The following is a 14972-nucleotide window of genomic DNA, read 5'->3' on the forward strand; positions in this document are numbered from 1 at the left end:
CTAAGACAAGATGCATACGAGCTAGTTAGGTCATTGGAATCTAGATTAACTAGTAATTAGAGTAACTCCAACAGGGCCAAAGATGGTGTCAAATGGAACATCCCCGTTTAATATATATTATTTTTTTAAGAAACGGGATACTTGAAAATGGATGTAGCAACGAAGAGAAAATGGGTGCATGTGAAGGATGAATGCAAATCTAATGTGTCAGCTACGTTGCGTTACGCCTTAATGCGTTTGAAAGTGAATGCATCGGAAATGCTCTTAGAGATTTTTATGTGCCAGTAGGTAATATGTAGTTTAGACACAAATCGGGACCTATGGGTGTTTTTTTTAAGTTTTTGTACTTCTAAACAGTTCCCTACCCCTAAAAGCAAACTCGGCAAGTTCATTTGGGTGGCAAGTGAAGTGAACTCCATACTTTTAGAAGAAAACACAATGATAACCAAGTCTTTAGCTCATGGTCCATTCATAAAACGTGTTAAGTGACCTTTATAGGGATAGCGAACTGCCTAGAAGAACAAGTTCTAAAAGACACCTATAATCTCGTTCCTAAACCACTTACTAACGCAATGAAAACAGTAATTAGAGACAATGAATGCAATGATTCATTACAGAAAGAAACAAAGAAATACATTTTTAAGCTTAGGAAGGAGGGTAGACAAAGAAATCAAGTGTTGGTTTAACTTTTCTCTTCTCTTCCTCTCAGCCAACACATGATCTTGAACCTGAACCGGATGTCTGGACATGGACTGAACATTTACCGTGCCAGAAACTTCAATACTGGGTGAAACAACCGAAGGGAGAATGTCATCTTTAGGGTTTTTTTTCTCCAAAAGATATAGTGTAAGTGTTGGAGGTAACCGCAACAGTCTTGGAAGTTTGACACATTGTGTTATATACACTACTAGCCTTGCTATCGTAACTAGCCAGATTCATTTCTCTATGTTCTTCAAAGCTAGTTGGAGTATGCAATGATCTGTCCGTAAAGCATTTCATGAAGCCTTGATTTTCCATTTCCTTCAATGTCCAGAATCCACAAAAATTAATTAAGTATTATCAGGACTGTATTCTAGCTCTCTTTAATTCCATATAAATCTATCATAAATAGCAAGCCTGTGTCACTTACCAATTCGGGTAACCACATTGACGACAGATCCAGACCCATTTTAGTTGATATGCTGAACTAGCCTGCAAGTATAGTCAATGATATCTATCAGATCCAAAATAAAAGCCTTGGTATATTGAACAAATTAAGAAACTCATTAACTTTAGCTATGAAACTCTTTAAATTAATTTAGAAAACACCAAGTATCAAGGGAGGGGATTCTGATCTTTGAATTACTTCACCAATAAGATCATTGTAACTAGATTGATGAGGTTAATGAACTGGGTTTACATATGATAAAGAAAACAGTTTTCTTTAGTTATTGTAATTAATTGTGTTTGTTTAATGCACCTTCTTGTGTATTCATTCAAGATGCACGTGCAAAAGTACCCTTTTCTGCTCTTGTGGTTTGCAACTTCCAAGGCAGCTTCATCTCTATTTATGTTTTAAAAACGTGCTAATTATATATGTTTTCAACATTGTACAAAGATGTGTTGGATTTTATGGACGTTTCGGGTCAAGTCAACGTGACCGACCCGAACGTGACCAGGACAGAGTTACACCGGAGGTAACGAGACAAAGGCCTACTTAAATATTAATTAGGCCTGACACAATTATTAGATGGACATGATGATGGACAAGGCTTGGTTTTGTTAATTGGGCTCAAGCCCAATTGGTTTAACATACTTAAACCCTACTAATATTATTATAAAAAGAAGAGGATATGATTATTTATGCTAACCCTAAACAACAACAAAACCCTAATCCATCATATATATCCCAGCCGCAATTCCGGCGTCGATTCCGGCAGCTCGGTTTTCCGGCGGGTCTTTTCCGGCCGACATACACCAAACAAAGCTACTACCAGTCGTGCTTCAGTCACCGCAAGCACCATCGCGGCTCAATACAAGCTCCGGTGTGGTCTAAACATTAACTTACGGTTTTCCGGCGAACTGGTCTTTTTCCGACGAGTTCGTTTTTCCGGCAAACCAAGTTCCGGTCGATTTTGTTATTGTTTAAAGCACGATTGTTGTTCTGTTTGCTGTCATTGTTGTCCGCCGCTTTCTTCCATCACCACGAGCTGCTGCCGCCGTCACCGGAAGCTACCGCCGACCGTCGTCAGCCGCCATCATTTGTGGATCTCGCCGGATTCTTAGTCGGAGTTCGATTGTGTCACATCCTCTAGCTCACTCTCGTTAACTTTCGGTGTCTTCCCGGTTTGGATTAACTGAGGTATATCGACAAACACCCTATGGATGTTTACTTTTATGTTTATCATACTCGTATTGTTGTAATCGGATCCGGGTTCGGGTTTCGTTTTAATTAGTTTAATATCCGCTGCGTTTTTATTGTTTCGTTTATAAGCTTGATTATTAATATAGATTAATAATTATCGAAACGACATAAATAACTAAAACGGGTCTAAAAGATTTGTCCGTTTTCGTTCCGAACCACCGTTGAAACCCAACAGTGGTATCAGAGCCGCGGTTACAACGTACGAGTCGATACCGGTTCATTTAAAACCGGATCTACATCTTAAACTTTAAATCGTTTAAAGTTTATAGATCTAGAATTATTTTCGGGTGATTTTGAGTTGGTCAAAGTTTTGTTTATTTTATTTGACCAAGTCAAAACGACCCGAAATTTTATTTATTGTGAATATGTAAATCCGGCCCCGACCTATGTGATTGTTTGGTTGTGTTTGGTGTTTGAGCTTGTTTTGGCCATATGGTTGGTTCAAAAATTGTAAAAGGTTATTATTTATTTTTCGGTTTTCTTTGGCCATAAAGATGGTTCAAATTTGTAATAGGACATATGTGTTACTTTATAAATTTGTAATTAAGAAGACGCGATGATAGCCGAGAACGAGCTCGAGGACTTTTTTGGAGTTGGTGGGACGGGACAAGACGACGGGATGCACCGTGAAGTCCATCCTTGTGGTTGTTTGTGTTGTGACCCCTTGACCCGATCGGTCTCCCTAATTGGCTCTAGCGAGACCGATCAACTTTTGGCCATAAAGGATTTACATATTTTTGTTATTTGCTATTTGTGGTTGCTTGGTTTGATTATAATAGGATTATATTATCACCAACCTAATACCAAATAAATTGGAAAATAAACATTTTATTAACCGATTCTGTTTTGCAAATTAAAAGCGTTTTGATTTCCAAAACTAATAAGTTACTTTAACTTAAAATTGGTTAGTCGTATCGCTACAAACTTAGTTTTTAAATAAGTTATTTAAAACTAAGTGTCCTGAGAGATGAAAGGGTTCATCTATTCGTCGCGATAATAAATACAGTAAAATTTGACTTTTACTCTATTTGGTAATTTTAATTTTAATCCCAATTTAAAACCAATAGTTTATGCCAATCCTACTACAAGTCACACTTGAGGCATACTGCGAAAATTCGAGTGTTTGGAGCTACAGCACCGCACTTTTTTTCTAGCTTATCCCTTCAAGGTGAAAGCGTTTCGTTGACACATCCGGCGCTCTCACAAGTCACGGTACTAGGACAACTATTACTTTACTCTCCTGTTACGTGTTAAAGCTGTCTGGAGACTTAAAGTGGGCAAAGATGAGGCTAAACGTGTCTATACAGACAATCGTTGTCTTTATAGGCCTCATAACCGAGAGTTGTGCTCAATTCACAATTGACAGTCGTTGTCGGTCTGCCTAACCACTTATTAATGTTGTGTGCTACAGCTGCCTTTAATAACTGGAAGCCAGATTCTCATACTCCTAAAGTCAAGTAGGAGGAGCTAGATATTTCACGTCTTTCTAATGGAGAGTTCCTTCACATCCTCATCGACTTCAACTGATTCTTCAACAGCAGCCGACGCGCGGAGTGCAGCACCTGAAATAGAACAATTATTTCGTGACATTTGTAATGAATACAGCAGGTGTGCGCATGAAGACGGGAGGGTATTACCTACGGAATGGACCATGCCTGACCTGGTTCGGATGATGGTTGGGGATGAAGCTCTTCAGAGAGACTTTCTGACGGATGCCTACTTTGATGTGATGTTTTGTGGCATTCGTAGTTGGGGATGCGAGGAGCTGCTGAATCTATTGGATCTAATAAACTATAATATATAAAAAGGCGAAGCAAGCGGGTACAAGATCGAAAAGAATGCGTTGCATGGAAAACAGGATAGGAGATCGCCCAACCTTCCAATTTCTCTTTCTGAAGCAACTATAACGGATGGGCAGCTTCCCTACCCACTGGGTATTTTTTTTTCCCGCTCCAACTTCGGATTCTTGGAAAGAATCCCCGGTTCTATGATTTAAGGTTAGGAGTTTCATTCTTAGCAAGATCCCCAGCTATTGAATCTGTTGTCGTCGGCGGGCTACTTCTTCTTCTTTCGAAATAATGTTATTGGGTCATTAATAATAGGACTACAACGTCGAAAATACTAATTAAATTTACTTTTGCTTAATTAATCAGATGTCGTCAAACGAAATTTCACCATATGCCCTTAAGACTATCCTTGAGAAGGATAAACTGAACGGTACCAACTTTATCGAATGGCGCCGCAACTTAAGACTTGTTCTCACCATGGCAAAGCGCATGTATGTTCTCGATGGACCTGTTCCAAACGAGCTTGAAAACAACACAGCCGCTGCACGAAAGGTTCTTGACAAGCATAAGGATGACTCGGCTGAGGTCTCCTGTATTATGCTAGCCACCATGACTTCTGAGCTTGCTAAAGGCTTGGAAGACTTTTGTGCCTATGAGATGCTTGAGCAACTCAAGGGCATGTTCCAGAAACAAGCCCGTCAAGAACGTTTCGACACCATGAAACAACTCATCAGTTGCAAGATGGCAGAGGGGTCTCCCGTCAGTGCCCATGTTCTTAAGATGAAGGGGCACATCGATCAGCTCAAGAAACTTGATTATCCCATGCCCGATGAGATGGCATCGGATTTCATCCTCAACTCTCTCCCCAACTCATACGACCAGTTCGTAATGAATTTCAACATGAATGGTTGGGTGAAGACAGTGCCGGAGCTTCATAACATGCTCAAGACGGCTGAGATGAACATTCCTTCTAGGACCAATCAAGTTCTGACCATTCGATCTGCTGGTGTCAAGAAGCCTAATCCCAAGAAACGGGGAAAGAAGAATGTTACCATTGCTGCCCCACGTGCCACCAATGCTAACAAAGGGGTTCCAAAGATGCCACCGCCGCCCCCTGAGGAGTGCCAGTGCCACCGATGCAACCAAATGGGACACTGGATGCGAAAATGTCCCGAGTACCTTGCTGAGATCAAGAAGAAGAGAGCCAATGGTGAAGGCTCTTCTGGAGGTATTTCCATACACGTTATTGAACTTTTCACTGTCTCTAGCAACACATGGGTATTTGATACCGGATGTGGTTACCACATCGTTAAAGGCAGCATGGAACTCATCGTTGGAGATGAGAAGAGAGTACCAGTTCTGGCAATTGAAGTATTTTATTTTACTTGTCCATCTAGCCTAGTTTTTCATTTGAATAATTATTAGTATGCTCCTGGTTGGACCAACAACATCGTTTCAGTTTCTTTACTTTTTGAACAAGGTTTTAAGTACGTGTTTTAATGGCATGGCTATTTCTACTTCCTTAAATGATATCTTTTATTTTGGGGCTAAACCTCGAAATGGTATTTATGAGATATATGTTCAAACTAATAATAACGTATATAATCTTTCAAAAACGTATCAGATCTGGCATCAACGATACGTTTCTGGCATTGCCGACTTGACCACATAAGCAAGGCAAGAGTTAAAAGACTCCAATCCGAAGGGATTCTTGAATCCACAGGACCGGACTCTTTTGACGATTGTGAATCTTGCTTAACTGGCAAACTCGCCAAGGACTCCTTCACTTATAAAAGTGAACGAGCAAGGGATCTGTTAGGACTCATACATACTGATGTATGTGGACCTTTCAGAACCACGCCTAGAAACCATGAAAGATACTTCGTCTCTTTTATCGACGATTATAGTCGATACACTTATGTGTATCTTATGAAACACAAGTATGAAACTTTTGAAAGGTTCAAAGAGTTTCAAAACGAAGTGGAAAAACCAACTTGGTAAAACCATTAAGATACTTCAATCAGATCGAGGTGGAAAGTATCTCAGCTCAGATTTCTTCAATCATCTAAAAGAGTGTGGAATTGTTTCACAGCTCACTACACCTGGCACACCCCAACATAATGGCGTGAGCGAGAGGAGGAATCAAACTTTGCTAAACATGGTTTGATCGATGATGTGTAGAACCAACTTGCTCACTCCCTTTGGAGTTTCACCCTTATGACCGCCTCCTGCATTCGTCAAATACTACAACCAAAGCGGTTATTACTTCTTTCATCCTGATACAAATATGATTTCTATCAAAAGGAAAGACCACTTCCTCGAGAAAGAATTTTTCGATCGTGGAACTGGAGATTATTTTGTAGATCTTGAAGGAATTCAAGAACCACAAACAACCGCTGAGAAGCTAGAGTGTCTGATCAACAAGTTGTTGTTGCTGATACATCAGACATGAACACGAGCGTTCGCAGAGTACTATGACTCTCGCACCCAATCCTAGATACCTATGGCATCTCGATGGTCCGTAAGTCTTATTAGTAGCCGAGTATGGCGACGAAGCTACTAACTACATATCTGCAATCTTGGATCCGGAATCCGAGAAACGGCGAGATGCCATGAACGCCGAGATGCAATCTATTCTTAAAAATCAAGTCTAGAACTTGATTGAGCAACCCCCCGAAGGTCGGGCAATAGGGAGCAAGTGAATTTTAAGCAAGCATCTCGAAGCTGAAATCTTCACTTGATGAGAAAATCAAAGAGTTTGGTTTTATCAAAAATGAAGATGAACCTTGTGTTTACATAAAGGCTAGTGGGAGCACTATATCATTCCTAATCTTGTATGTGGATGATATACTGATCATTGGAAACAACATTCCTATGCTTAAGGGAGTTAAGCACTGGTTGGAATCTTGTTTTGCAATGAAAGATCTTGGAGAAGCCACATATATTCTGGGAATAGAAGATCTACCGAGATAGATCTAAGTGACTTCTAGGGTTAAGTCATAGTACATACATAAGCAAAGTCATGACACGCTTCTCAATGGACAACTCCAAGATAAGAGCTGTTTCATTGCTAAAAGAACCGTCTTAGCAAATCGCAATCTTCGGCAACGGACATTGAGACAAAGCACATGCAAGCAATTCCATATGCTTCAGCGATTGGCTCTGTCATGTATGTTTTATTATGCACTAGACTTGACGTCTCGTAAGCGTGTTTGGAGGAGTGGAAGAGAAACTCATTGTAAGTAGTTACACTGACGCTAACTTCCAAAATGACCGAGATGCTTCTCGCTCATAATCTGCTTGGATGATGAAATTCATTGCCAACCTCGATCTAATTCCAAGTTTAGGAAAATGATCGACGTGATATATGATAACACAGGTGATATTGCTCAAGCCAAAGAGCCCAATTATCATCACATGACCAAGCACATTTTTAGTTCCACTATGTACGAGTGATACTGGAACTAGGTGACATCATGATGAGCAAAGTAGACACATATCAAAGATTATCTGACCCATTCACTAAGGCGATGACTCAGGACAGGCATAAATATGCTATCAGGCTTAGATTTGCTAGTGATTTATTTTAATTTAGTATTTGGATGTATGAACATTCAAACAGTTGTACTTTTCAGTTCACCTTTGATTTAATGGTTAAATGCAAACGTTGAATGATACAACTGTGTTCCTTTTAATACGTTTAATCCATGAATATTATATTCTAAACTATCCGTAGTCGGTCAGACTCGTGGGAGCGATTCTGAATTAAGACTATTCTAACTTTGGACTCAAGCAGTTGACTTCCAAACTCACAGACCTCATTATGAATGACGTTGGATGTAACTCGCATCAAATCATCTTCATGGATCTTGATCATAAGATGTTTTGATAATAGTATGCTCATTTAGTATCCTTAGACCTGAGATACATATTAGAACTTTCGTTTACCGAGGGATATTCTTTGATCATGTCAACCGCTGTTGCGTAACTGCCAGCCATAAAGGCATTGATTGGGAATGTTCTGGAGTTCAGTGGGAGTTGTATGTAGTCAAGATGGGATTATGTACTCTTACATTAAAATGTAACAGTTAGACATATTGGCGCCCTCGTTGATTCAAACTGGTAAAGTGTGAGGCCTCACCCAAACTAACTGTGTGTTTGATTGGACCACTTTGACTCTATATCGAGAATTACAATAATTGAACGCCATATGAGAATGATATGATCCATGTCTCATAGTTCATTTAATGTCTTATACAGAAAGGATAGATGACACCGATTACTATAAATTCATTGTCTTGCAATAAGGTATTCCAAGATACTTTGATTATGGATTTAAAATGTCATATTCGGTTGGGGACAGCTATGTGTAGCTAGAACGCCTCCGGCTGTCAGCGTTGTGATACTTGACCCAAATACGTCCAAGTGGGAGACTGTTGGTTTTATGGACGTTTCGGGTCAAGTCAACGTGACCGACCCGAACGTGATCCGGACAGAGTTACACCGGAGGTAACGAGACAAAGGCCTACTTAAATATTAATTAGGCCCGACACAATTATTAGATGGACATGATGATGGACAAGGCTTGGTTTTGTTAATTGGGCTCAAGCCCAATTGGTTTAACATACTTAAACCCTACTAATATTATTATAAAAAGAAGAGGATATGATTATTTATGCTAACCCTAAACAATAACAAAACCCTAATCCATCATATATATCCCAGCCGCAATTCCGGCAGCTCGGTTTTCCGGCTGGTCTTTTCCGGCCGACATACACCAAACAAAGCTACTACCAGTCGTTCTTCAGTCACCGCAAGCACCATCGCAGCTCAATACAAGCTCCGGTGTGGTCTAAACATTAACTTACGGTTTTCCGGCGAACTGGTCTTTTTCCGGCGAACCAAGTTCCGGTCGATTTTGTTATTGTTTGAAGCACGATTGCTGTTCTGTTTGCTGTCATTGCTGTCCGCCGCTTTCTTCCATCAACACGAGCTGCCGCCGCCGTCGCTAGAAGCTATCGCCGACCGCCGTCAGCCGCCATCATTTGTGGATCTCGCATGATTCTTAGTCGGAGCTCGATTGTGTCACATCCTCTAGCTCACTCTCGTTAACTTTCGGTGTCTTCCCGGTTTGGATTAACCGAGGTATATCGACAAACACCCTATGGATGTTTACTTTTATGTTTATCGTACTCGTATTGTTGTAATCGGATCCGGGTTCGGGTTTCGTTTTATGGTTCGTTTTAATTAGTTTAATATCCGCTGCATTTTTATTGTTTCGTTTATAAGCTTGATTATTAATATAGATTAATAATTATCGAAACGACATAAATAACTAAAACGGGTCTAAAAGATTTGTCCGTTTTCGTTCCGAACCACCGTTGAAACCCAACAAGATGTTGATGCAAGCGTGATCAAAGTAAGCCAAAATGATCAATTTAATATTTTCAAAAATTCGGATAGTTAAAGTAAAAAAACTTAAACCGAAAGTGTGAAACCAGACAGTTTCCTAAAGCTGAAGTTTCGATTTTGGTTCGGTTTGAGCCTAAACAGACCCATGCATGCACACCCGCTTATCACATAGTCAAATGTGAGTTATTGTAATATGAACAATACTTTTATAAACTAGTATTTTATCGATTGATAATCAAGACCTTGAAAAGTAAATAAATTTTGTTGGTCTAAACGTTATAAATAGATTGTATGCACATTTTCAATTTGAGAAACAAGCATATATGCAAGATTGAGAAACAAGTATATATGTAAGATCGATTAATTAATTTGAGCACTTTGATGAGTCTACAGAACCATTCCAAATGATTAGGAAGAAAACTCTAAAGAAAGATGAAATGATCCTAAGAGCAATGCAACAAATTCGTTTTCAACTTTTATTAAATAATTAAATAAACTCAATATTTTATCAGTGGTAAACGAAACTTGGATGTGGTTGGTTTAGACGATTTTAGTGTCATCATTTTGTTTTGGGCAATCAAGGTTTACCTGTACTCCAAGCAGAGAAAACATAATAAACTTTGATAAAACTTAGAAGGTGTAAAGTTCATGTAGGATCATATTATTATGACTATAGTATTACGGAACCTCTATACTGGCTTTAGGGTTTCGGGGAACACCGACCCTTGGCAAGTCCATGGCAGCGCCTTGCCAAGCTCAAAGGGTTGGCCCCAACTGTGTGGTCCAAGGGGCAACGATCATATTGGGAAGTACATGGCAGTGCCCGGCATGGATCAAATTTGTAGCAATTTTGATGTTCGATAGTGACCAGGGATAGCTCGTGGGCCAGCGAAAACAAGTTTAGGTGTATGGCCCACACTTAATTAAGACCTCCAAGTCAAAAAAATCAAATAAAATAAAATAAACAATATATATAGATATATTATAATGGGTAAAGTAAATTCAAAGTGATTTATTGTTGTGATAGGCTTGGTTGTTACTAAAGTATATGTTATGACTTATGAGTTCAAAACTAGTAGTGATTTTTGTTTTTTCTTAATAATTGTCATAAAAAGACCCCAAAATCTTATTTCGATTTAAGCATCTACATTCGTTGAGCCGGTCCTAATAGTGACCTATACTAAAGATCAATAGACTAAGGTAGCATCTTGTAATTTAGTTACATTTTTTTAACTTTGTTAACCAATTACGAGTATGATACCAAATGTAGTTTCTGATAAAGAATTTAACAACAAAGATTACACCTTAACTGTAATAGTAACTATTTGTTAAACATTGAGGCATTCACCCCAACCGATGTGGTTCTTCAACACGTATGTGCATGTATCATTTGGCATTCACCCCAACCGATGTGGTTCTTCAACACGTATGTGCATGTATCATTTGGCCGTCTAAATCCAAGATCAAATATATACTTCGAATTATTATAGAAAAAGAACCTATATTGTTCTTTGAAATTACTTTTTGTCTTAGTTGATTATTATTTCATGTATAAGCGAGATACTTTAATATGAAAGTGATGTGTCTACGATTCAAAAAACTATCTAGAATTATAGAGAATTAAACACGAAAGCTGCAAATAGGGATGAACAATTTTGTGTCGAGTACTCATACCATCCCCGTACTAAAGCATACCATACCAAACCGATAACAAAGGAACACCATCGGTAATGCACCCAGTATTCATTTTTCATTTTTCTGTTTCGGCACCATTCGGTTTTGTTATTTTTAATGTTGCCGATATTGACCGTTATCGAACAGTATTGTATTCAGTTTATACTAGCATACCGTTTCGATTTTGTTTTCTTGTTAAAAATATACTTTGGTCTAATTTTGAAATGTTTAATTTGGCGTACAGCTTCTTTTTTAGTCTCATTATGTATAAAAACATATATGCTGATTATATTGGATGCAAAAGTAGGATGATGTTATGAAATGCGATGAAGTTGGCAGAAAGGTTGCTTTCTAAAATAATGCATATTGCTTTCTAAAACAATTTTATAAGATGATTCCAGCCTAGCTCATCTATCTGTACTTAATTAACTACAAAGTGCTAAATAAAGAAAAACAATGAAATCTGATGAGAATCTATGGTGACTGTCCACAAGGACCACAAGAATAATAAAGAATGCAGATTTTGAGAATATAGAAGGTTTCATGTACAAACCACAAAGGTAAAAAACCTATCAACAATCTCAAAGTGGAAATGTTGAACTTGAAGCACTTGCATGTTATTGAATTTCATATAGCCAGTTGAAGGTTCTTAATGAGATCGGATGCCGTAATACAGAAGTCATCCTCAATCTGCAGAAGTAAATAAAAAACAACCAAACATTTAGATATTGTGCGTGGTTATCTGGAATCGTGTAGCTTCAAATTTGTGACCGACGTTAAGTTTACTCGAGTTGAATAATTTCATAAATGGCTGAACATATACCTGAGCGACAACGGCTACAAGAGTAGCAGTATCAGCAAAAGGCATCGTGCTGCTACTGATTATGGATAGCCCAAGTTGCTGCATCTTGCTTACCACTTTCACTAGCAGAGAAGAGTTTTTCTGGGATTGGATTCTTACTAGCACACTGCTTCCTGACATCCTCACTTCAATCTCAGCAGATGATTTGCGAGTAACATCCATGCAACAGTCTGCAGAGTTTGTTTCTTCTGAAGATCTCTTCAATGCAATTATACAATCTTTAGCATCCTTGCTCTTGATGTCTGACAATTCCTCAAGTTCCTTCACACGATCTTGAAGCTCTCTTATGTAATTTGCTGCATCTTCCAACACGGATGCCTTATCCATCTAAAACAATATTGAATATGTATATATAAGAGTTAGGCCATTGAAAAGATTCTGGTTAAGCTCAAGAAATTACATCTTTCAGTGGACACATGAATCCCATATTCTTTAGACCTAGCTAGCTTGGCAGTAAGTAAATAACTTTTTGTGGAAGTACAAGTAGTTCAAAAAAACACTTTGTTTAACATGTAATATGGTAGAAGATGGATTGCATACCATTCAATAGAGGGTTACAGCATATAAAGATGCTATAAAACATAAATACTATAGGTTCTAATACACCCCTGCAATTAGAGCGATGTAAAATCATCAGACGCTCGGAACGGAGAACAACTAAGAAAAGAAAAAACTTAAAAGAGAACAATTATATAAAAATAATAAAAACGAGTCTCGATCTCGGTTTTTGACTTGCAAGAAATTCTATCATAAATCCACAATCTTCTTGATTTTGCCCTAACAATAATCCACATTCTCCAATACCATTGATCCCATGGTTCTACAAGGGGTGCGGTGGAGAACCGTAGTCCAACAAAAGAGTGGCAGTGTGCCCATGGGTTCAAGCGGCGGCTAGGCACGGTGACCACTTGTTGGATCCTTGAAACTGAGGTTAGGATGACTTGACATTCGTTAAAAGATGCATCACCGAAAAAAGGAGCTGATATGTGGCTAAGCAGTTTTTCAGCTATCATCTAGTCGGAGAGAGGCAATCATGATGACGGCGGAGGTGAGAGGTAGGGTTTGCTCGAAAAAGGATTAATTAGGAACAGCGGCCGGAGTCCCGAATCGAAACTCGGTCTTTGTAATTAGAACTGGAAATAGGAAACAAGATATATAAACCAAAAACTAGGACAAGTTAGCGGTCGTGATGGCAAGCTACCCTGTCTAGGGTTTGAACCAAGTGGCAATGGCAAGGGTTTGTGTGTGTGGCGCAACGGAGGTGGTAGAGATCGAAAGATTGTAAAATACTTATTTCATTATTCAATAGAGGATTGCAATATATAGAGATAAACTGGGCATATAAGGTCCATACTAATTAAAACCCTAGATACTATAGGTTTCTTTATCATTCTCCTTCCTAAAGCGCTAACTAATCAAAAGGTTAATTAAGTAATTAGATGCAACGAATGCACCGATTAGTCAAAAGAAGAATCAAAGTAACACCTTTTTAAGGTTAGGAAGGAGGGCAGACAAAGAAATCAGATGTCCATTTAACTTTTCTCTTCTCTTCCTCTCAGCCAACACATGATCTTGAACATGAAGTGGAGATCTGGACATTTGCTGAATATTTACTGTACCAGAAACTTCAATACCGAGGGAATCAACAGACGGGTGAATGTCGTCTCTAGTGTTTTGTTCTCCAAAAGATATAGTGAATGAATTGGAGTTTGAAAGACTAGCAGCACTAACAATGTTGGGAGTTTGACACGGCCTTGTGTTAGTGCTACTAGCTTTGTGATTATAACCTGGCATTTTCATTTCTGTCTCTTGTTCAAAGCTACTTGGAGTCTGGAAAGATCTGTCGGTATCACTTAGATTCATGAACCATTGATTCTCATTTTCCTGCAACATCCAAGACCCACAATAATTAAGTATTTTCATGACCATATACTTTCTTTCCTAATAAATCTATAATAAATAACGTGTGTATCTTACGACTTCCGGTAACCACATTGACGGCAGATCCAAGCCCATTGTTACTACTTAGTATGGTCAACTAGTCTGAAAATAAATCAGGCTATATAATTAGATCCAAAATGAAACATTTGGTATAAATCAAGAAACAAACTCATTAACTTCTACTATTAAACTCTTTAAAATAATTCAAGAAACAAGAAGCTGCACCCAAATGAGCTGGGGGTTCAGATCGATGAATTACTTCACCAAAAAGATCGATCAGATAGATGAAGATGGATAAGGGTTTACCTTTGAAAAAGAAGAAAGCGTTGTTTAGTTCTTGTCAAATGTGTTTGTTTAATGCAAGCAAGAGACATGACTATTGTTGTTTATTTATTCAAGACCCACGTGTAAAAGCAGCTTTCCTCCTCCTGCGGGTTGTAACTTCCTATGCATTTCTTCTCCCTTTAATGTTTACAAACGTGCTAATTATGTATATTTTAATGTTGTTTACAAAAGTTGATGTAAGCATGATCATGGTCATTTCAAAGCCAAACCTAAGGGCCAATATACAAACGATCTGGGCCTGGACCATGAGCTACAAAGTGTCATACTCTTCAATTTATTTTGGGCTCAAACAGTATGTTTGAGTTTTTTATATTAATTGTTCTGTTTTCGTTTTCACACCAAGTTTGGTTAGGTTTCAGTTTTGTGGGTTCTACCATAACGAATTTAACCCACAAATTTGGGCTTAACTTGTTTTTGTTAATTAATACGTAACTAGTGATTTACCCGCGTGTTGCGCCGTAAAACTCGGGTGTCGCGACGGCGAGTCAACGCGAATTTAGTCAATATTAGCAATGCTTGTTACGGCATTGAAACTAAAACAAATATG

The 14972-nt window shown here is 38.5% G+C and overlaps 1 protein-coding gene across 3 annotated transcripts; it reads right to left on the reverse strand.

Annotated features, from left to right (window-relative positions):
• Window positions 1-11693: 11693 nt before the first annotated feature.
• Window positions 11694-14665, reverse strand: LOC143633672 (transcription factor bHLH18-like). Of its 3 annotated transcripts, none has more exons than XM_077101925.1 (3): window positions 13625-14665; window positions 12101-12466; window positions 11694-11967 (listed from the first exon to the last, which is right to left on the reverse strand). In XM_077101925.1, exons 1-3 carry the CDS (start codon window positions 14066-14068, stop codon window positions 11905-11907), a joined length of 873 nt encoding a protein of 290 aa, XP_076958040.1. In that variant the 5' UTR covers window positions 14069-14665; the 3' UTR covers window positions 11694-11904. The 3 variants fall into 3 exon arrangements, with proteins under 3 accessions (XP_076958040.1, XP_076958039.1, XP_076958038.1); XM_077101924.1 differs by having other exon boundaries at window positions 11849-12466; window positions 13625-14023; window positions 14117-14665; XM_077101923.1 differs by having other exon boundaries at window positions 11849-12466.
• Window positions 14666-14972: the final 307 nt, after the last annotated feature.

This window comes from Bidens hawaiensis, unplaced genomic scaffold (assembly GCF_021521415.1).
Source record: "Bidens hawaiensis isolate Kalapana, Puna unplaced genomic scaffold, B.hawaiensis_p1.1 tig00006845_1, whole genome shotgun sequence".
NCBI classification, from domain to species: Eukaryota; Viridiplantae; Streptophyta; class Magnoliopsida; order Asterales; family Asteraceae; genus Bidens; species Bidens hawaiensis.